The sequence below is a fragment of the Hypanus sabinus genome, chromosome 2 (genome assembly GCF_030144855.1).
Source record: "Hypanus sabinus isolate sHypSab1 chromosome 2, sHypSab1.hap1, whole genome shotgun sequence".
Lineage (NCBI taxonomy): Eukaryota > Metazoa > Chordata > Chondrichthyes > Myliobatiformes > Dasyatidae > Hypanus > Hypanus sabinus.
The window spans coordinates 811,461-836,070 of NC_082707.1; the positions used below are offsets into that span (position 1 = coordinate 811,461).

Below are 24,610 nucleotides of genomic sequence, written 5' to 3' on the forward strand. Positions count from 1 at the left end.
TCTTTAAAGGCAGTCTAACATCAGCCTCTGAGACAGAGATCACAAGGTCATCAGGTGCAGCAGGGATCTTCTCAGCTGTAGGTGTGTTCTCCCTTTCAAAGCAGGCATACAAAGCATTGAGTTCGTCTGGTAGTGAAGCATCGCTGCCATTCATACTATTGGGTTTGGCTTTGTAGGAAGTGATGTCTTGCAGTCCCTACCAGAATTGCCGTGCATCTGATATCGCCTCCAACTTTGTTCGAAATTGTCCCTTCGCCCTGGAAGTAGCCCTCAGCAAATCATACCTGGCTTTCTGGTACAGGCCTGGATTGCTGGACTGGAATGCCGCAGATCTAGCTTTCAGCAGATGATGTACCTCCTGGTTCATTCAAAGCTTTGGGTTTGGGAATGTACAGTAGTTCTTTGTAGGCACACACATTTTAATAGAGTCAGTAACAATTGCAGCATACTTATCCAGGTTTAAAGATGAATCCTTGAATACGGTCCTGTCCACCAATTCAAAGCAGTCCTGCAGGCACTCCTGTGCTTCCCTTGTTCAAACTTTCTTGATCCTTACTGCTGGTGCTGCAGTCTTCAGTCTCTGCCTATACTCAGGGAGTAGAAGTACAGCCAGGTGATCAGACTTCCCAAACTGAGGGCGTGGAATAGCACAGTAGGTATTCTTGATGGTGGTGTAACAATGGTCCAGTGTGGTGTTTCCTCTGGTATTGCAAGTGATCTGTTGATGGTAATTGCTTAGTGATTTTTTTCAGACTGGCCTTGTTAAAATTTCCCAAAACAATGGTGAAGGTATTAAGGTGCACTGTTTTGTGCATGTTGATCCCATTACTCAGATCATCTAAAGCCTGCTTGACATTGGCCTGAGGTAGAATGTAAACTGCTACAAGAATGACCCCAGAGAATTTCTGTGGTAAGTAAAAAGGACAACACTTTACTGCTGGATATTCCAGATCTGGTGAACAGAACTGGGATGACACTGATATATTTGTGCACCAAGAAGAGTTGATCATGAGGCATACTCCTCCACCTCTGCTTCTGAGAGAATCTATAGATCTATCTTGATGGTGTATAGTAAACCCGTCGATTTGAATCACTGCATCCGATACAGAAGGGATTAACCAGGATTCCATGAAACAAAGGACACACGCGCTCCTAATGTCCCTCTGGCCAAAAGGCCTGTTTCTGTGCTGTAATGTTCTATGGTTCTATGATACAGCACCCTGGCTCTGAGATCATCGATTTTATTCACTAGGGACTGCACATTCACATAGAAACATAGAAAATAGGTTCAGGAGTAGGCCATTCGGCCCTTCGAGCCTGCGCTGCCATTCAGTATGATCATGGCTGATCATCCAACTCAGAACCCTGTACCTGCTTTCTCTCCATATCCCCGATCCCTTTAGCCACAAGGGCCATATCTAACTTCCTCTTAAATATAGCCAGTGAACTGGCCTCAACTGTTTCCTGTGGCAGAGAATTCCACAGATTCACCACTCTGTGTGAAGAAGTTTTTCCTCATCTCGGTCCTAAAAGGCTTCCCCTTTATCCTTAAACTGTGACCCCTTGTTCTGGACTTCCCCAACATCAGAAACAATCTTCCTGCATCTAGCCTGTCCAATCCCTTTAGAATTTTATACATTTCAATAAGATCCCCCCTCAATCTTCTAAATTCCAGTGAGTATAAGCCTAGTCGATCCAGTCTTTCTTCATATGAAAGTCCTGCCATCCCAGGAATCAATCTGGTGAACCTTCTTTGTACTCCCTCTATGGCAAGAATGTCTTTTCTCAGATTGGGGGACCAAAACTGCACACAATATTCTAGGTGCAGTCTCACCAAAGCCTTGTACAACTGCATTAGAACCTCCCTGCTCCTGTACTCAAATCCTTTTGCTATGAATGCCAACATACCATTTGCCTTTTTTCACTGCCTACCGTACCTGCATGCCCACCTTCAATGACTGGTGTACAATGACACCCAGGTCTCGTTGCATCTCCCTTTTTCCTAATCGGCCACCGTTCAGATAATAATCTGTTTTCCTGTTCTTGCAACCAAAGTGGATAACCTCCCATTTATCCACATTAAATTGCATCTGCCATGAATTTGCCCACTCACCTAACCTATCCAAGTCACCCTGCATCCTCTTAGCATCCTCCTCACAGCTAACACCGCCGCCCAGCTTCGTGTCATCCGCAAACTTGGAGATGCTGCATTTAATTCCCTCTTCTAAATCATTAATATAAATTGTAAACAACTGGGGTCCCAGCACTGAGCCTTGCGGTAACCCACTAGTCACTGCCTGCCATTCTGAAAAGGGCCCGTTTACTCCCACTCTCTGCTTCCTGTCTGCCAACCAATTCACTATCCATATCAATACCATACCCCCAATACCGTGTGTTTTAAGTTTGCACACTAATCTCCTGTGTGGGACCTTGTCAAAAGCCTTTTGAAAATCTAAATATACCACATCCACTGGCTCTTCCCTATCCACTCTACTAGTTACATCTTCAAAGAATTCTATAAGATTTGTCAGACATGATTTTCCTTTCACAAATCCATGCTGACTTTGTCCAATGATTTCACCTCTTTCCAAATGTGCTGTTGTCTCATCTTTGATAACCAACTCTAGCATTTTCCCCACCACCGATGTCAGACTAACCGGTCTATAATTCCCCGGTTTCTCTCTCCCTTTTTTAGGTTGTTCCCTTAAACATATTTGCAATCCTGATCTTTGCCACGCTTTCTCCATGGACCCTTCCGACCACAAACTGTTGTTTCAGTTGGTTTTAAGCAGCAATAATTCGCTTAAACGCATTAAGACATCAGTCCTTCTAGGTGAGGTGACACTTCACCTGTGAGTCGGCTGGTGTGGTATACTGCGTCCGGTGCTCCCGGTGTGGCCTTTTATATATTGGTGAGACCCGACGCAGACTGGGAGACCGTTTCGCTGAACACCTAGGCTCGGTCCACCAGAAAAAGCAGGATCTCCCAGTGGCCACACATTTTAATTCCACGTCCCATTCCCATTCTGATATGTCTATCCATGGCCTCGTCTATTGTCAAAATGAATCCAAACTCAGGTTGGAGGAACAATGCCTTATATACTGGCTGGGTAGCCTCCAACCTGATGGCATGAACATTGACTTCTCTAACTTCCATTAATGCCCCTCCTCCCCTTCTTACCCCATCCCTGATATATTTAGTTGTTTGCCTGTTCTCCGTCTCCCTCTGGTGCTCCCCCCCCACCCTTTCTCCTGAGGCCTCCCGTCCCATGATCCTTTCCCTTCTCCAGCTCTGTATCACTTTCACCAATCACCTTTCCAGCTCTTAGCTTCATCCCACCTCCTCCGGTCTTCTCCTATCATTTCGCATTTCCCCCTCCCCCCACTACTTTCAAATCTCTTACTATCTCTCCTTTCGGTTAATCCTGACGAAGGGTCTCGGCCCGAAATGTCGACAGTGCTTCTCCTTATAGATGCTGCCTGGCCTGCTGTGTTCCACCAGCATTTTGTGTGTGTTGTTGTTAAGACATCTTTATTGACTGTACTGACCTTGGAAGCAGTTGTGCTTTTTAGCTGTTACAGGCTGAAACGAGGGTATTTAATCATATCTATTGAGAGTACTACTGCTACTTGAATCGCACCTAGGCACCTCGCAGTACAATACTATATATGATAATATAGGGAAAAATAAAAATTACAGTAAAAAATATATATATCAAACTGTTTAATTAGTGTAAAAACATAAAGAAAGCAGTGTACAAACACAAAATGTTAGTGGAACGCAGCAGGCCAGGCAGCATCTATAGGTAAAAACACTGTCGACGTTTCGGGCCAAAACCCTTCGTCAGGACTAAAGCAGTGTTCGTGGTTTCAATTTCCATTCAGAAATCGGATGACGGGGAAAGAAGCTGTTTCTGAGTCACTGAGTATGTGCCTTCAGGCTTCTGTACCTCCTTTATGATGGTAACTGTAGGATACATACTGTCCTTATGCATCTGAAGATAAAGGATGCTTATGTGAGAATGCTGTTCTTGGACTACAGTTCAGCGTTCAACACCAGAGTTCCATCCAGGCTTGACAGGAAGCTCAGAGACCTCGGCCTTGACCCTGCCTTGTGTGGCTAGACCCTGGACTTCTTGTCAGAGAAACACCAGGTGATAGGTGAAACCTGGAGAGAGTGGGATGAAGTAAAGAGCTGGAAAGTTGATTGGGGAAAGAGACAGAAGACCATGGAAGAAAGAAAATAGTGGGGAGGAGCACCAGAGGGAGGTGATGGACAGGCAAGAAGATAGGTGATGAGGAAAAGGGGGCGGGAGCATTACCGGAAGTTTGAGAAATCAATATTTATGCCATCTGGTTGGAGGCTACCCAAACAGAATATAAGGTAACAACACACACAAAATGCTGGCAGAACACAGCAGGCGAGGCAGCATCTATAGGGAGAAGCGCTGTCGACGTTTCAGGCCGAGACCCTTCGTCAGGACTAACCAAAAGGAAAGATAGTAAGAGATTTGAAAGTAGTGGGGGGGGGGGGAAATGCGAAATGATAAGAGAAGACCGGAGGGGGTGGGATGAAGCTAAGAGCTGGAAAGGTGATTGGTGAAAGTGATACAGAGCTGGAGAAGGGAAAGGATCATGGGATCAGGAGAAAGAAAGGAGTGGGGGGGATCACCAGAGGGAGATGGAGAACAGCCAAACAGCTAAATAGGTCAGGGATGGGGTAAGAAAGGGAGGAGGGGCATTAACGGAAGTCAATGATCATGCCATCAGGTTGGAGGCTACCCAGCCGGTATATAAGGTGTTGTTCCTCCAACCTGAGTTTGGATTCATTTTGACAATAGATGAGGCCATGGATAGACATATCAGAATGGGAATGGGACGTGGAATTAAAATGTGTGGCCACTGGGACATCCTGCTTTTACTGACGGACCGAGCGTAGGTGTTCCATGAAACGGTCTCCCAGTCTGCGTCGGGTCTCACCAATATATAAAAGGCCACACTGGGAGCATTCTCCATCTCCCTCTGGTGCTCTCCCTCCCTCTCTTTCTCCTGAGGCCAATCGTCCCATGATCCTTTCCCTTCTCCAGCTCTGTATCACTTTCGCCAATCACCTTTCCAGCTCTTAGCTTCATTCCACCCCCTCCGGTCTTCTCCTATCATTTCGCATTTCCCCCTCCCCCCACTACTTTCAAATCTCTTACTATCTTTCCTTTCGGTTAGTCCTGACGAAGGGTCTCGGCCCAAAACATCGACAGTGCTTCTCCCTATAGATGCTGCCTGGCCTGCTGTGTTCCACCAGCATTTTGTGTGGGTTGTTGTTTGAATTTCCAGCATCTGCAGATTTCCTCGTGTTTGCAGAATATAAGATGTTATTCCTCCAACCTGAGTGTGGAATGGGAATGAGAGGTGGAATTGAAGTGGCTGGCCACTGGGAAATCCTGTTTGTTCTGGCAGATAGAGCGTAGATGCTCGGCTAAGTGGTGTCCCAATCTACGCCAGCTCTCACTGATATACAGGAAGCCACACCGGGAGCACTGAACACAGTAAATGACTCTAACATGCCCTGAATGGTAGTGAGGGAGGAGGAATAAGGGCAGATATAGCATTTGTTCTGCTTGCAAGGATAAGTGCTAGGAGGGAGATCAGTAAGGAGAATGAATGGACAAGGGAGTCATGTTGAGAGCGATACCTGCAGAAAGCAGAAAGAGGGGGGAAGGAAAGATGTGCTTAGTGATGGGATCCCGTTGGAGGTGGTGGAAGTTTTTGCTATGGATGTCCAGTTCCTATACACCTCCATCCTCCACCAGGAAGGCCTCAAAGCTCTCCATATTTTTCTGGACACCAGGCCTAACGAGTTCCTCTCCACCACCATTGTCGTCTGCCTAGCGGAACTTGTCCTCACTCAAAGTGGTTTCTCCTTTGGCTCCTTCCACTTCCTTCAAACAAAAGGGGTAGTCATGGGCAATCACATGGGTCCCAGCTATGCCTGCCTGTTTGTCGGCTACATGAAACAGTTTATGTTCCAAGCCTACACTGGTGACCATCTCACATTTTTCTTACACTAGATCAAGGGTCGGCAACCCGCAGCTCCGGAGCCGCATGCGTCTCTTTGATCTCTGTGCTGTGGCTCCCCGCAGTTTGTTAGTTTTTGAAATGTAATTCGAAATTTGAAGATTATGGTGATCTTGTACAATCTAAAAACGTTGTGGAGACCCCATTTCCTGGCACATCCGAACCAGCTCACAATTAGCCACCGTTCCCGCTAAGGGAGATAGCCTACGGGGGTTTGTGAGTACGTGTCTTTTGGAGCATCCGCGCCCACAGGGACGGGTTGAGGGAGGCTTTAAATCAAGGCTGTTTAGTTCGAATAAAGTTACCTTTGACTGCAGTGTCTTTATTTTAGCGCTGTGTGTAGCGCTACACTGCTACAACGTGTTTTTTATCGCTATTAATATACATCACCACTGCCAATGCCTGACACCCGCCAGTGCGCGCTTTCTTTTAATTCTTCAATTCAAGGTAGGCTACCTATGGAGAAACCTTCAACCCAACGTCTTTTTTTCGGAGTTCAAAATGTTTTTGTTGCATGCAGAAATATAATTTCGTTTTCTCTGCAGGAGTTCATCAATTTCATAAATGCAACACATTATAGTTTGTTTATACATAGCATAAAGGCAAAAAAAAACGTTGTATGCAGTGTTATTTCATTTTAAATGTCAAACGGGTTTTGTGGCTCCCAGTGTTTTCTTTTCTGTGGGAAATGGGTCCATATTGGCTCTTTCAGTGGTAAACGTTGCCGACCCCTGCACTAGGTCGACAACTGCAATGGTGCTGCTTCCTGCACCCATGCTGAACTCATCAACTTCACCCATTTTGCCTCCAACTTCCACCCTGTCCTCAAATTTTAAGGGGAAACAAGGGGAAACTTCTTCACTCCATGGGTCGTGAGTGTGGAATAAGCTGCTAGCACAAGTGGTGCATGCGAGCTCAATTTCAGAGAAGTTTGGATATGTAGATGGATTGTAGGAATATGAAGAGCTATGGTCCCAGTGTGGGTTGTTGGGAGAAGACAGTTTAAATTGTTTTAGGCATGAATTAGATGGGCCACCTGTTTCTGTGCTGTACTGACACAAAATATTTATAAAGTTCGTCCACCATTTTTTTGTCACCCTGTTACCTCCTGTCCTGCGTCATTTGTCAATGGTCTGATATCCACTCTCACCTTCTTTTACTCATACATCTGAAAAAACATTTGGTATTCCTTTTTGGTATTATTCGCATAATACCTTCACATTTCATGTTTTGCCTCCTCATAGCTTTTTTAGTTGCCTTCTGTTGGTTTTTAAAAGTTTCCCAATCCTCTAACTTCCTACTAATTTTTGCTATATTCTATTCCTTCTCCTTTGTTCCCTTATCAAATCCAGTTGATTACCCTACACCCTATCCAGAATTGCCTTTCCCCTAGTAGGCTCAACCATACGCTGCTCGAGAAAGCCATCTCCTAGGCTTTTTACAGATCTCCTCTTTGGGGATCCAGCACCAACCTGATATTCCCATTATGTCTGCATATTAAAATTCCTCATGATTATCATGATGTTGCCCTTCTGACATGCATTTTCTATTTTCTGTTGTAATTTGTAGCCCACATCCTGTCTACTGTTCAGAAGCCTGTAACTCCCATCAGGGTTTATTTACCCTTGCAGTTTTTAACTCCATCCACAAGAATTCTACATCTTCTGATTTAATGTCACCTCTTTCCAAAGATTTGCTTTCATTTTTTTACCAACAGAACCACACCACATCTTCTGCCTATCTGCCTGTCCTTTCAATACAGTTTGTATCCTCGGATATTAAACTCCCAATAATGATCTTTCAGTCATGACCAGTGATGCCCACAACGCCATATTTGCCGATCTCTAAATGCGCCACAAGATCAATCACCTTATCCTGTATACTGCTTGTATACAAGTATATCACAAAAATAATGATAGTTTTTATATTAAGTGTCAATTGTGTTGAAGGCTTTGAAGTATGCTTAACTATTTGGAAGCTTGGCTGATCACTGAGCTTGACAAAATGTTTGCAGTCGTTTTGGCAATTGAGGGTGTTGTTTACTCAGAATGCTCAAGTTAAGTCAAGTTTATTGTCATTTCTACCATAAACTGCTGGTACAGTACACAGTAAAAACAAAACAACGTTCCTCCAGGACGCTGGTGCTACATGAAACACAAAACTTCACTAGACTATGTGAGACAGCACAAGGCTACACTAGACTACGTAAAACAACATAAAAACTGCACTAGACTACAGACCTGCACAGGACTACATAAAGTGCACAAAACAGTACAATAACTATACAAACTACAATAGGCACAGTAGAGGACAAATTACAATATAATAGTAATGATGTAGATGTCAGTCTATACTCTGATATTGAGGAGTCTGATGGCTTGGGGAAAGAAACTGTTGCACAGTCTGGTCGTGAGAGCCCGAATGCTTCGGTACCTTTTGCCAGATGGCAGGAGGGAGAAGAGTTTGTGTGAGGGGTGTGTGGGGTCCTTTGATGGTTGCAGATAGTTATTAATGAATATGATATAGTTGGGATCACAGAGACATGGCTCCAGGGTGATCAAGAATGGGAGCTCAACATCCAGGGATATTCAATGTTCAGGAGGGATAGACAGGAAAGAAAAGGAGGTGGGGTAGCATTGCTGGTTAGAGAGGAGATTAACGCAATAGAAAGGAAGGACATTAGCCTGGAGGATGTGGAATCGATATGGGTAGAGCTGCATAACACTAAGGGTCAGAAAATGCTGGTGGGAGTTGTGTACAGGCCACCTAACAGTAGTAGTGAGGTTGGGGATGGCATTAAACAGGAAATTAGAAATGCGTGCAATAAAGGAACAGTAGTTATAATGGGTGACTTCAATCTGTGTATAGATTGGGTGAACCAAATTGGTAAGGGTGCTGAGGAAGAGGATTTCTTGGAATGTATGCGGGATGGTTTTCTGAACCAACATGTCGAGAGAGAGCGGGCTATTCTAGATTGGATATTGAGCAATGAAGAAGGGTTAGTTAGCAATCTTGTCATGCGAGGCCCCTTGGGTATGAGTGACCATAATATGGTGGAATTTTTCATTAAGATGGAGAGTGACATAGTTAATTCAGAAACAAAGGTTCTGAACTTAAAGAAGGGTAACTTTGAAGGTATGAGACGTGAATTGGCAAATGATACTTAAAGGGTTGATGGTGGATATGCAATGGCAAGCATTTAAAGATCGCGTGGATGAACTACAACAATTGTTCATCTCAGTTTGGCAAAAGAATAAACCAGGGAAGGTAGTGCACCCGTGGCTGACAAGGGAAATTAGGGATAGTATCAAGTCCAAAAAAGAAACATATAAATTAGCAAAAAAAAAAGCAGCACACCTGAGGGCTGGGAGAAATTCAGAGACCAGCAGAGGAGGACAAAGGGCTTAATTAGGAAAAGGAAAAAAGATTATGAGAGAAAGCTGGCTGGGAACATAAAAACTGACTAAAAGCTTTTATAGATATGTGAAAAGAAAATGATTGGTCAAGACAAATGTAGGTCCTTAAAGTCAGAAACAGGTGAATTGATCATAGGGAACAAGGACATAGCAGACCAATTGAATAACTACTTTGGTTCTGTCTTCACTAAGGAGGACATAAATAATCTTCTGGAAATAGTAGGGGACCGAGGGTCTAGTGAGATGGAGGAACTGTGGGAAATACATGTTAGTAGGGAAGTGGTGTTAGTTAAATTGAAGGGATTAAAGGCAGATAAATCCCCAGGGCCAGATGGTCTGCATCCCAGAGTGCTTAAGGAAGTAGCCCAAGAAATAGTGGATGCATTAGTGATCATTTTTCCAAACTCCTTCGATTCTGGATTAATTCCTGAGGATTGGAGGGTGGCTAATGTAATCCCACTTTTTAAAAAAGGAGGGAGAGAAAAACCTGGGAATTATTGACCAGTTAGCCTGACATCGGTGGTGGGGAAAATGCTAGAGTCGGTTATCAAAGATGTGATAACAGCACATTTGGAAAAAGATGAAATCATCGGACAAGGTCAGCATGGATTTGTGAAAGGACAATCATGTCTGATGAATCTTATAGAATTTTTTGAAGATGTAACTAGTAGAGTGGATAGGGGAGAGCCAGTGGATGTGGTATATTTGGATTTTCAAAAGGCTTTTGACAAGGTCCCACACAAGAGATTAGTGTGCAAACTTAAAGCACGCGGTATTGGGGGTATGGTATTGATGTGGATAGAGAATTGGTTGGCTGACAGGAAGCAAAGAGTAGGAGTAAACAGGACCTTTTCAGAATGGCAGGCAGTGACTAGTGGGGTACCGCAAGGCTCAGTGCTGGGACCCCAGTTGTTTACAATATATATTAATGATTTAGACGAGGGAATTAAATGCAGCATCTCCAAGTTTGCAGATGACATGAAGCTGGGTGGCAGTGTTAGCTGTGAGGAGGATGCTAAGAGGATGCAGGGTGACTTGGATAGGTTAGGTGAGTAGGCAAATTCATGGCAGATGCAATTTAATGTGGATGAATGTGAGGTTATGAATGTGAGGCCATTCCAATTAACAATAAGTATACCGTACTGGATGCTGTTGATGGGGATGACCTACCAGGAATGAGTTGTAGTGGTCCTGCCTCTGGCACAGAGGTTGAACCCTCAACTAGAAAGGGGAGGAGGGAAGAGAAGAGAGCAATAGTTTTAGGGGATTCTATAGTTAGGGGAGCAGATAGGAGATTTTGTGGGGCAGATCGGGAGTCTCGGATGGTATGTTGCCTCCCTGGTGCCAGGGTCCGGAACATCTCAGATTGGGTGCAGGCTATTCTTGAGAACGAGGGCATGAACCCAGATGTAGTGGTCCATGTAGGGACCAACGATGTAGGTAAGGTGAGTGAGGGGGTCCTGCTTAGAGAGTTCAGGGAGTTAGGAGTGAAGCTGAAAGGCAGGACCTCCAGGGTGACAATCTCGGGATTGCTACCTGTGCCACGTGCGAGTGAGGCGAAGAATAGAATGATTATGCACATTAATATGAGGCTGAGAGCATGGTGCAGGAAGGAAGGGTTCAGATTTTTGGATAATTGGTCTTTGTTCCAGGGACATTGGGATCTGTTTCGAAGGGACGGTCTACATCTGAACCGGAGGGGTACTAACATTCGCGAGTGTTTGCCAGTGCTGCTCGGGGGGGTTTAAACTAGATGTGCAGGGGGCAGGGATCCAGATCCAGAGGGTTGGTCAGAAGGAGCATGGGGTTAAATGTGTAGAAGGTTTGGGTGATCTTGAGAAGGTCATCAAAATTCAGGGTGCAATTAGCCCGATAGAAGTTCAAGGAGCTGGGTTAGGTACAGTAGACAGTGTTTTAAGCAAAGAGAGGAGGAATGGGCTAAGAATTCTATACTTGAATGCGCGTAGTGTCAGAAATAAGACAGATGAGCTTGAAGCTCAGATGAAAATGGGGAACTACGATATTGTTGGGATAACGGAGACATGGCTGCAAGGGGATCAGGCCTGGGAATTGAGTGTACCAGGGTATACGTGCTATCGTAGAGACAGAGATATGGGAAGAGGGGGTGGGGTGGCCCTGTTGGTGAGGAATGAGATTCAGTCCTTCGCAAGAGGTGACTTGGGAACAGGGGAAGTAGAGTCTGTGTGGATTGAGCTGAGGAACAGTAAGGGTAAAAAGACCCTAATGGGTGTTGTGTACAGGCCCCCAAACAGTAGCGTGGATATTTGGTACAAGTTGATTAGGGAGTTAACATTGGCATGTGCTAAAGGTAATGCAGTCGTTATGGGAGATTTCAACATGCAGGTGAACTGGGAGAATCAGGTAGGTGCTGGACCCCAGGATAGGGAGTTTGTGGAGTGTCTAAGGCAGGGGTCAGCAACCTTTACCACTGAAAGAGCCACTTGGACCCGTTTCCCACAGAAAAGAAAACACTGGGAGCCGCAAAACCCGTTTGACATTTAAAATGAAATAACACTGCATACAACGTTTTGTTTTGCCTTTATGCTATGTATAAACAAACTATAATGTGTTGCATTTATGAAATTGATGAACTCCTGCAGAGAAAACGAAATTACATTTCTGCATGCAACAAAAACATTTTGAACTCCGAAAAAAAGACGTTGGGTTGAAAGTTACTTTTAAGTAAAATATTCAATGTCTATTTGAGTCCTTCTTGTATTTATGAAAAACGCCGAACTTAAATTTTCCGCCAGCAGCAAACCAAAAATAACATCAGCCAGCTGTCATCCTGAAAAATGAAAGGACTATTTCACTGAACTATGAAAAAATATGAATATAAGTAAAATAATAGGCAATTAAAATATTTATCATACTTGGTTAATGGGATTTCTGCTCCTGGACCTCAGCGCACAGCGTCTGCACATCAGGGCTGTATGATGTCACCTTCATCTTTACACAGGATCGCAAGCTGTCATCTGTGAGGTTTTCAATATCACTCCATTTGTGTTTCTGAGCAAGAACGGCCTTCTGACGGGCAACATCTTCAAGGTCTGCTGTCAAGCGTCTAAACTTGGACACCCATATGTCTTTGTCGGCTATGTCGGCCAGTTCCATCTCAAGATCAGGTTGACTCACACCTGCCAATGCAGTCGTATTCAGTAGGGAAGGATCGATGCTTAAGGGAGTGACCGGGAAGGATAATGTGTTTTTTTCCTCTCTGAACTCACAGAAGCGTTTCCCAAACGATGTTTGCATTGCGATGATTGCAGAATGTAAATACTCCGAAATTATCATGTCGTGACCTTGTTTGAACTCTCTCAAATTGGGGAAGTGAGACAAAGTGCCTTTCTGTAAATCTCTGGCAAGCACTGTCAACTTGCGCTCGAATGCCAAAACATCCTCCAACATGTGCAGGGCTGTACGTCCTTTCCCCTGAAGAGCTGTGTTCAGCGTGTTCAGGTGCGCTGTCATGTCTACCATGAAGTGTAGCTTTTCCAGCCACTCTGGCTGTTCCAGCTCAGGAAAGGTGAGCCCTTTGCTGCCCAGGAAAGTTTTCACTTCTTCCAGACACGCGACAAAGCGTTTCAGCACCTTCCGTCTGGACAGCCAGCGATAAAAACACGTTGTAGCGGTGTCAGTAAACTGCAGTCAAAGATAGCTTTATTCGAACTAAACAGCCTTGCTTTTAAGCCTCCCTCAACCCAGCCCCCATGGACGCAGATGCTGCAAAAGACGCGTACTCACAAACCCCCGTAGGCTATCTCCCTTAGCCGGAATGCCGGCTAATTGTGAGCCGTTTCGGATGTGGCAGGAAATGTACAAGATCACCATAATTACATTTCAAAAGCTAACAAACTAACATAAAATACATTTTAATTAAATACTGACCAATTATTTCCCAAAGCCACAGGGAGCCGCAGCACAGAGGTGAAAGAGCCACAAATGGCTCGGGAGCCGCAGGTTGCCGACCCCCGGTCTAAGGGATGTATTTTTGGAACAGCTTGTGCTTGAGCCAACCAGGAACGAGGCTATTTTGGACTTGGTGATGTGTAATGAACATGAATTGATAAGTGATTTTGAAGTAATGGAGCCATTAGGAAGTAGTGATCATAACATGATAAGTTTTTATCTACAATTTGAGAGGGATAAGGGCAGATCAGAGGTGTCAGTGTTGCAATTAAATAAAGGAGACTACGGAGCCATGAGGGAAGAGCTGGCCAAAGTTAAATGGGCGGATGCCCTGGCAGGTAAGACAGTGGATCAGCAGTGGCAGATATTCTTGGGGATAATACAAAAGATGCAAAAGCAGTTCATTCCAATGAGAAGGAAGGATTCAAAGAGGGGGAAGGGGCCACAGTGGTTGACAAAGGAAGTCAGAGATTGTATAGCATTAAAGAAAAAGAAGTATGACAGGGCTAAGATGAGTGGGAATACAGATGATTGGGAAAGTTTTAAGGAACAGCAGATCTTAACTAAAAAAGCAATACGGAGAGAAAAAATCAGGTATGAGCTCAGTCTAGCCAGGAATATAAAAGGGGATAGCAAAAGCTTTTTTAGCTATGTGAAGAAAAAGAAGATAGTTCAGAACAATGTTGGCCCCTTGAAGAATGAATTGGGAGAAATTGTTATGGGAAACAGGGAAATGGCAACAGAATTTAATGCATACTTTAGATCTGTCTTCACCAGGGAGGACACAAGCAATCTCCCAGATGTATGGATGGGCCAGGGTCATAAGATATCAGAGGATTTGAGACAGATTGACATTAGGAAAGAAACTGTGATGAGTAGACTGGTAGGACTGAAGGCTAATAAATCCCCAGGTCCAGATGGTCTGCATCCGAGGGTTCTAAAAGAGGTGGCTCAGGAAATTGAGGATGCATTGGTAATCATTTTCCAATGTTCCTTAGATTCAGGATCAGTTCCTGAAGATTGGAGAGTGGCTAATGTTATCCCACTTTTCAAGAAGGGAGGGAAGGAGAAAACGGAGAACTATCGCCCTGTTAGCCTAAGGTCAGTCGTGGGGAAGATGCTTGAGTCCATTATTAAGGACGAAATAGTGGCACATCTTGATGGCAGAAATAGGATTAGGCCGAGCCAGCATGGATTTACAGAGGGCAAATCATGCTTGACTAACCTGTTGGAGTTTTTTGAGGGTGTAACAAGGATGTTAGACGAGGGTAAGCCAGTGGATGTTGTATACCTAGATTTTCAGAAGGCATTCGATAAGGTGCCACATAGGAGATTGGTGAGTAAAATCAGAGCTCATGGCATTGGGGGCAGGGTTTCAACATGGAGAGAAAACCGGTTGGCAGATAGAAAGCAAAGGGTAGCAGTGAATGGGTGTTTCTCGGACTGGCTGGAGGTGACTAGTGGGGTACCACAGGGCTCTGTATTGGGACCACAGCTCTTTACGATTTATGTCAACGATTTAGATGAGGGCATTGAAAACTATATCAGCAAGTTTGCTGACGATACTAAACTGGGTGGCAGTGTGACATGCGAAGAGGACGTTAGGAGACTTGGATAGGCTGGGTGAGTGGGCAGATACTTGGCAGATGTCATTCAATGTGAATAAATGTGAAGTTATCCACTTTGGAAGCAGGAACAAGAGGGCAGAGTATTGTCTGAACGGTGTAGAGTTAGGTAAGGGAGAAATGCAAAGAGACCTAGGAGTCCTAGTTCACCAGTCAATGAAGGTGAATGAGCAAGTGCAACAGGCAGTGAAGAGGGCAAATGGAATGTTGGCCTTTGTTACAAGGGGAATTGAGTACAAGAGCAAGGATGTCCTTTTGCATTTGTGCAGGGCCCTGGTGAGACCACACCTGGAATATTGTGTACAGTTTTGGTCTCCAGGTTTAAGGAAGGACATTCTGGCAATTGAGGAAGTGCAGTGTAGATTCACTAGGTTGATTCCTGGGATGGCAGGGCTGTCTTACGCAGAGAGATTGGAGAGATTGGGCTTGTACACGCTGGAATTGAGGAGATTGAGAGGGGATCTGATTGAAACGTTTAAGATAATTAAAGGATTTGATAGGATTGAGGCAGGAAATATGTTCCAGATGTTGGGAGAGTCCAGTACCAGAGGGCATGGATTGAGAATAAGAGGTCAGTTATTTAAAACAGAGTTGAGGAAGAGCTTCTTCTCCCAGAGAGTTGTGGAGGTGTGGAATGCACTGCCTCGGAAGACGGTGGAGGCCAATTCTCTGGATGCTTTCAAGAAGGAGCTAGATAGATATCTGATGGATAGGGGAATCAAGGGATATGGGGACAAGGCAGGGACTGGGTATTGATAGTGAATGATCAGCCATGATCTCAGAATGGCGGTGCAGACTCGAGAGGCCGAATGGTTTACTTCTGCACCTATTGTCTATTGTTATCCACTTTGGTTGCGAGAACAGGAAAACAGATTATTATCTGAACGGTGGACGATTAGGAAAAGGGGAGGTGCAATGATACCTGGGTGTCATTGTACACCAGTCATTGAAGGTGGGCATGCAGGTACAGCAGGCGGTGAAAAAGGCAGTTGGTATGTTGGCATTCATAGCAAAAAGATTTGAGTACAGGAGCAGGGAGGTTCTACTGCAGTTGTACAAGGCCTTGGTGAGACCACACCTCGAGTATTGTGTGCAGTTTTGGTCCCCTAATCTGAGGAATGACATTCTTGTCATAGAGGGAGTACAAAGAAGGTTCACCAGATTGATTCCTGGGATGGCAGGACTTTCATATGAAGAAAGACTGGATCGACTAGGCTTATACTCACTGGAATTTAGAAGATTGAGGGGGGATCTCATTGAAACGTATAAAATTCTAAAGGGATTGGACAGGCTAGACGGAAGAAGATTGTTTCCAATTCTGGGGAAGTCCAGAACGAGGGGTCACAGTTTAAGGATAAAGGGGAAACCTTTTAGGACCGAGATGAGGAAAAGCTTCTTCACACAGAGTGTGGTGAATCTGTGGAATTCTCTGCCACAGGAAACAGTTGAGGCCGGTTCATTGGCTATATATGGCCCTTGTGGCTAAAGGGATCGGGGGTATGGAGAGAAAGCAGGTACAGGGTTCTGAGTTGGACGATCAGCCATGATCATACTGTATGGTGGTGCAGGGTTGAAGGGCCGAATGGCCTACTCCTGCACCTATTTTCTATGTTTACAATACTGTTATCTTTGCGGGTGCAGCGTGTGGTGTAAATGTCTGTAATAGCGGGAAGAGAGACCCCGATGATCTTCTCAGCTGACCTCACTATCCACTGCAGGGTCTTGTGATCCGAGATGGTGCAATTCCCGAACCAGGCAGTGATGGAGCTGCTCAGGATGCTCTTGATACAACCCCTGTAGAATGTGGTGAGGATGGGGGGTGGCGGGGGGAGATGGATTTTTCTCAGGCTTTGCAGAAAGTGGAGACACTGCTGGTCTTTCTTGGCTATGGAGCTGGTATTGAGGGAGCAGGTGAGATTCGCCGCTAGGTGAACACCAAGAAATTTGGTACTTTTAACATCTCAACGGAGGAGCCATCAGCGTTTAGCGAAGAGTAGTCGCTCCGTGCTCTCCTGAAGTCAACAACCATCTATTTTGTTTTGCTCACATTCGGAGACAGGTTGTTGGCTCTGCACCAGTCTGTTAGCCGCTGCACCTCCTCTCTGCTGTCTCGTCGTTCTTGCTGATGAGACCCACCACGGTCATGTCATCGGCGAACTTGATGATGTGATTTGAGCTGTGTATTGCACAGTCGTGGATCAGCAGAGTGAACAGCTGTGCACTGAGCACAAAGTCCTGGGGGGCCCCCGTGCTCAGTGTGATGGTGTTGGAGATGCTGCTCCCGATCCGGACTGACTGAGGTCTCCCAGTCAGGAAGTCTAGGATCCAGTTGCAGAGGGAGATTTTCAGGCCCAGCAGTTTCAGCTTTCCAATCAGGTGCTGAGGCTTAAATACTCCTCTGTAGTCCGAATGGATATTGATTAGACGTCATGATTTAGTTGGCTGGTTCAAAACACTGAAGAGTGTAACAATAGAAGATGCTGATTGGCTGGTTTTGAGGGAGGATTATTGGAAGTGTTTGCTTCGCTGTCCAGGTCCCTAGATTATCGGCGATTCAGTGTTTGTTGATATCGTTGTTTCCCTTTTCTCTGTAAGGGTTCATTTACTAGATCTATATTGATGTGCTTTTTGATGGATGATTCTCCTGTAGAGAATCATGCTTGGAGAAATTCTTGTTCTTTTCTTGTCTTTGCTGTCCTCCACTTGAAATGGAGTCCTCTTCATCTTCATGAGCTGATACCAGCGAGAGTGGGTTGTGCCTTCTGCTTATTGGATGATTCTTGTGTAGCATTGGACGATAGTTTTCTTCCAGTATGACCAACGCAGTGCTTGTCACAGTCACTACACTGGATTTATTGTATCAGTCACATTTTGTTGTTCTTTGAGTTTTGATAGGTTCCTCCTCAAAGTTGCAGTTCATTTGTGAGCAGCTGTGATGTTGTGTTGCTGAAGCAGTCTTGCTGTCATTTCTGAGTTGTTCTTTATGTATGGCAATGCAATTCATTTATTCGTCTTTTGTGTAGTTTGTATATTCAGGCTTCTGATCTTGAGGCACTTTCGGATGAAGCTTCTTGGATATCCATTCTGTTGAAAATGTGATTGATAGATCAAATGTTATCTACAAAATCCAGTGCTGGTATAGTAACTAAGACAAGAACTACTTTGGTCAAAGAGGAAGAAAACTTAGCAGCCAGGCTTCACGTCATCAGCTAGATAGCAGTAGGCACGACCTGCTCTCACTAGAATCAGCTCATGAAGATGACGAAGGACCATTTCAACTGGATAACAGCCAGAGTCTTGACTCAAGCAAGAACAAGAAAAGAACAAGAATTTCTCAAAGCATGGTTCTCTACAGAAGGATCCATCACCAAACACATCGATATAGATCTAGTGTTTGAACCCTTATAGTGAAAAGAGAAGCAATGATGTCAACAAATAATGAATTGCCAGTAATCTTGGGATCTGGACAGCAAAGCAAGCACTTCCAATGGACCTTGAAGTTAGCCAATCAGAATCTTCTATTGTTAAGCTGTTCACAACCTGATCAGGATGTCTAATCAATATCCATTGAATCCTTAGACGAATATATAAGCTGGCATTCTGAGTAGACAACACCCTCAACAACGTACTGATGATCAAGACGTATAAAAAGGCTGGATGAACTCAGCAGGTCGGGCAGCATCCGTTGAAAGGAGCAGTCAACGTTTCGGGCCGAGACCCTTCGTCAGGACTAAAGAAGGAGGGGGCAGAGGCCCTATAAAGAAGGTGGGGGGAGGGTGGAATGTGTCAGGTGAAAAACCAATCAGAGGAAAGATCGAGGGGTTGGGGAGGGGAAGCAGGGAGGGGATAGGTAGGAGAGGTGAAGAAGGAATCTAAGGGGAAAGCACTATGGGTAGTAGAAGAAGGCAGAGTCATGAGAGGTGATAGGCAGCTAGAAGAGGAGACAGAGTGAAGGTGGGATGGGGGAAGAGAGAGGAAGGGAATTATCAGAAGTTGGAGAATTCGATGTTCATACCAAAACGTACTGATGATGGCTTCTCGATTGGAGCCAAAACGTCTGCAAACATTTTGCCAAGCTCGATGTTCAACCAGACTTCCAAATTGCCAACCCGAGCTTCTGATATTCTGCAGTATTTCAAATGCTTAACTGTTATATATATCTGTTTAATTGTAACCTCCTTTCTGATGTGTTTAGGTGATAGGCAGACCTGCTGGTGCAGTCACAGCCATGAAGCAGATGCATCACTGCAAGCAGCTCCTTGACCAGTTGCAGCGGCAGCGTCTGGACGGCTTCCTGTGTGACTGCACGGTCGTGATTGGTCAGTTACAGTTCAAGGCTCACCGGAACGTTCTCGCTGCTTTCAGCAGCTATTTCCAAGCTGTTTACGAGCTGTCATTGGTAAATGATGTGGTGTTTCTGGATCATAACCATATCAGCTCAGAAGGGTTTCAGAAGCTGCTGGATTTTGTTTACACTGGCAATATTCATGTTGATGGGTGAGAATTCTTCTTTTGATGTTTTATATCAGAGAACAGAATGAAGTATGTACAAGCGTCATGTTCAGAACTTGATGTGAAGGAGGTGCTTCTGTTAACTAGATTGATTTTAAATTCTACAAATTAATTACACAAAGCATTGAGCCATATTTCCATTATTACCATCACATCAGATTGCCTCATGGTGGTCAGTGTAGATGAATTACCATAAATATTCTCTGTATTATACATCTATGGTACAAGCTGTGTCCACCAACGTCGTGTGTGTGTGTGTGTGTGTGTGTATAAGAGGTGTAGCCAGAGCCCAGTGTGTGGTAACCAGGACCTTCTCAGTAACACAGTCACAGCTGAATCGGCACAGGAGGCCTCATGGAGTTCTGGGAGCAAGTGATTTAAAAAAAAAGCTTTTCTGCGATTTCAACTTTCTGAGGAGGACATTCACAATTTGTTAGCAAGTGCAAATAAAAATAAGGTAAGAATAAGCGGAGGGTTAGTTATGTGAGTGGACCAGTGTTTGAGTGGGGAGGCTTTGGCTCAACAGGTATCAGTGAGAACAGGCTTGGGTGAAGTATGTGTCTGGTAAGTTTCTTCTTCATTCTTCGTCTGTTAGTGCATAGTTAGAGCAGTGAGAATGGCTCCAGACACATTCTTTGTGTTGTATTCTTTGTGTGAGATGTGGGAATTCTGAGAGACCTCCAGCCTCCCAGATAACTACATCTGCATCAGTTGCACTGAGCTGCAGCTCCTCAGAGAACTTGTTAAGGAACTGGAGCTGCAGCTTGAGAACGTTTTGCTGATGTGGGAAACTGAAGAGATGATAGATAGAAGCTACATGGAGGTAGTCACCCCTAGTTTGCCTGAGGCAGGTAACTGCATGACTGTCAGGAGAAGGCAGGGAAATGGCTAGTACAGAGTAGCACTGATATGTATGGATCTATTTCTTTTAGAGCAATGACTCCCCGTAGTACTATGCATGATCTGTCGTCTACGCATACATATTGATCTGTTGTATATGCATTGTTTGTTCTCTCCTTTCACTCCTCTCCTCTCTCTCTCTCCTCTTTCTCCTCTCTCCTCATTTTCCTAAATCTCCTCTCACTACTCTCCTCTCTCTTTCTTCTCTCTCCTCTCTTTCTCTCTCACTCTCACACTCACTTACTCTCATGTGAATACACCAGTTGAGGACACCTGTGTGTCTTTTATTTTAATTGATATGCAGTTGTGCACAAACACAACAAATTAGCACCAAGTTCAAACCTGCATGCCAGAAAATATCACGAACTGTACCGACAGTTATGGAATGAAACAGTGAGAGGAAAGCCATTATGGACACTAATAAAGGGATGCATGAATAATAATGCACAGTACACAGTGAAAGATGCAACTGGCAAAGTTAAAGTGAAAGTAATGTGGCAATGGCTTCAGTCAGGAAAGTTGGCAAATTTCTCGTACGAATAAAAGCTGGGACTCCTATGTCAAGTGGGTTGAACTATATTGTAATGTGAACAATATGGAGGAGCAAAAGAAAGCCCACACACTTCTTAGCTTAATGGGCCCTAGGACGTACAGTTTCTTGCACAACCTAGTTGAGCCTGAAAAGCCAGCAAGCAAGATGTTTGACAAAATTGTTACAATTTACATAATCACTTGAGCCCTAAACTGCAGGTAATAGCTGAGAGATTTAGATTTTATAGAAGGATCTAGTCATGGAAAGAAAGCACTTCTGAATACATTGTAGAACTGCAAACTTTTCAGTACTGTGACTTAGGAATGAACTTTTTGATGTATTAAGGGACAGGCTTATATGTGGCATTCATAGTCAAAGCATTCAAAAGAGGCTACTGTCAGAAAGAGACCAAACCTGAGGATGGCAATTAACTAACCATATAACGATATAACAATTACAGCACAGAAACAGGCCATCTCGGCCCTTCTAGTCTGTGCCGACGCTTACACTCACCTAGACCCACTGGCCCGCACTCAGCCCATAACCCTCCATTCTTTGCCTGTCCATATACCTATCCAATTTTACTTTAAATGACAATACCAAACCTGCTTCTACCACTTCTACTGGAAGCTCATTCCACACAGCTACCACTCTCTGAGTAAAGAAATTACCCCTCGTGTTACCCTTAAACTTCTGCCTCCTCTCAACTCATGTCCTTTTGTTTGAATCTCCCATACTCTCAATGGAAAAAGCCTATCCATGTCCTCGATCTATCCCCCTCATTATTTTAAATACCTCTATCAAATCCCCCCTCAACCTTCTACGCTCCAAAGAATAAAGACCTAACTTGTTCAGTCTTTCCTTGTAACTTGGGTGCTGAAACCCAGGTAACATTCCAGTAAATCTTCTCTGTACTCTCTCTATTTTGTTGACATCTTTCCTATAATTTGGTGACCAGAACTGTACACAATACTCCAAATTTGGCCTCACCAATGCCTTGTACAATTTTAACATTACATCCCAACTCCTATACTCAATGCTCTGATTTATAAAGGCCAGCATACCAAAAGCTTTCTTCACCACCCTATCCACATGAGATTCCACCTTCAGGGAACTATGCACCATTATTCCTAGATCACTCTGTTCTACTGCATTCTTCAATGTCCTACCATTTACCATGTATGTCCTGTTTGGATTATTCCTACCAAAATGTAGCACCTCACACTTATCAGCATTAAACTCCATCTGCCATCATTCAGCCCACTCTTCTAACTGGCCTAAATCTCTCTGCAAGCTTTGAAAACCTACTTCATTGTCCACAACGCCACCTACCTTAGTATCATCTGCATACTTACTAATCCAATTTACCACCCCATCATCCAGATCATTAATGTATATGGCTAACAACATTGGACCCAGTACAGATCCCTTAAGTACACCACTAATCACTGGCCTCCAACCTGACAAACAGTTATCCACCACTACTCTCTGGCATCTCCCATCCAGCCACTGTTGAATCCATTTTACTACTACAATATTAATACCTAACGATTGAACCTTCCTAACTAACCTTCCATGCGGAACCTTGTCAAAAGGCCTTACTGAAATCCATATAGACAACATCCACTGCTTTACCCTCGTCAACTTCCTCTTCAAGAAATTCAAAAAGATTTGTCAAACATGACCTTCCACACACAAATCCATGTTGACTGTTCCTAATCAGACCCTGTCTATCCAGATAATTGTATATACCATCTCTAAGAATACTTTCCATTAATTTACCCACCACTGACATCAAACTGACAGGCCTATAATTGCTAGGTTTACTCTTAGAACCCTTTTTAAACCATGGAACCACGAGCAATATGCCAATCCTCCGGCACCATCCCCGTTTCTAATGACATTTGAAATATTTCCTAATTCTCTGAAATCTCCATACCCCTTCTGCCCCACTGGGCTTCCTCTTCACCTGCGAACCCACTGTCTCGGACTCCCCAGGTCTACCCGACAGACCCTCACCCCCTTCTTCATGGGCGTCCTCCCTCACCTGAAATCTCTCCGGCTCACGCTCGGGTTCCACCCTCTCTCCCCCCAATGTTGGCTGCCTCTCCATCTGACCCTCAAGCTTCCCTCCTCTCACCCAACTCAGTATGGGAAGGGCCAGGAGCCTCCTCTCCTGGTACTGAAACATCAGCGAATGGGAGCAGGGGCCACTCATCTGAGTCGTCCTCTTCCGAATCGGTAGCCATTCCCAGGTGAGGGACCCGTCCCCGCTCTTCAGCAGCGGGCTCTTCCCTTTCTCCGCGCCCTCGCAGAGTCCTTGTACTAGGCGCAACCTCCCACTCGGGCTCCTTATCCACCTGCACTGCTTGACCCAGGGGCAGCAGGTGATTCCGATGGAGTACCTTGATAGGCCCTTTCCCATCCTCAGGTTTCACCCGGTAAACTGGTAGATTCAGCATCTGGCTCTCTATTACATAGGGGCTGGCTGCCCATCGATCGGCCAGCTTGTGCTTACCAGGGAGTCCCAAATTCCGTAAAAGGACCCGGTCGCCCGGCAATAATTGGACAAACTTCACCTTTCGATCATACCGCATCTTATTCCTCTGGTTTTGTTTGGTAGCCGCCGCCTCAGCCAACTCATACGCCCGCTGTAACTCCCTCTTCATGTCGGACACATACTTTAGATAGGACTTCCCGGGTAATTTACCCTCTTCACCCCCAAAACACAAGTCAGTTGGCAACCTCGCTTCCCGCCCGAACATCAGGTAATAGGGCAAGTACCCTGTAGCATCATTGCGAGTACAATTGTAACAGTGAACCAATTGTCCAATATGACGACTCCATCTACTTTTCTGCCCAATCTCCAGCGTCCCAAGCATATCCAACAGGGTCCTGTTGAACCCCTCTGGCTGAGGATCTCCCTGTGGGTGATAAGGGGTAGTCCTGGATTTCTCAACCCCAAGCATAGTCAATAATTCATTGATAAGGCGGCTCTCAAAGTCCCGCCCCTGATCACTATGGATTCGCCTCGGAAGGCCGTAATGAACAAAATACTTCTCCCATAACACCTTCGCCACTGTCGTCACCTTCTGATCCTTAGTGGGAAATGCCTGAGCATAGCAAGTGTAATGATCGGTGATGACTAAGACATTCGAGGTGTTGCTGGTGTCAGGCTCAATCGACAGGAAATCCATACATACCAAGTCCATAGGTCCCGCACTCTGCAAGTGCGACAGTGGAGTCGCCGACGCTGGCAGGGTCTTCCTCCGGATGCAACGACTGCATCCCCTACAGTATTCTTCGACTTCCCCCCTCATCTGGGGCCAGTAGAACTGGTCTTTGAGTAATCCATAGGTCTTTTCCACCCCCAAGTGTCCAGAATCATCATGTAAGGCCTGGAGTACAGCCTGTCGATACTCCTCCGGCAGGACCAGTTGCCAACAGCGGGGTTGGTCTGGAGGCGCCGTTACCCGGTACAAGATTTGGTTCTTTAACTTTAACCGAGACCACTCCTTCAATAACAAAGGCACGAATGGGTGCTTCGCCTTCTCAGCCAACGCCACATCCCCCTTCTCGACCGCTCTCCACACTGTGCCAATGCCCAGGTCATTTTGCTGAGC

General features: G+C 45.0%; 1 protein-coding gene across 4 annotated transcripts in view; it reads left to right on the forward strand.

The window, feature by feature from the left end:
- The window catches only part of mynn (myoneurin), a 129,022-nt gene that overhangs the window by 15,654 nt on the left and 88,758 nt on the right, over window positions 1-24,610 (forward strand). For all 4 annotated transcript variants that reach the window (XM_059991080.1, XM_059991089.1, XM_059991095.1 and 1 more), the window contains one exon: window positions 19,239-19,540. In XM_059991080.1, coding sequence (XP_059847063.1) covers window positions 19,272-19,540 — 269 coding nt within the window. In that variant the 5' untranslated portion in view covers window positions 19,239-19,271. Of the gene's footprint in view, window positions 1-19,238; window positions 19,541-24,610 lie in introns of those variants that run through there.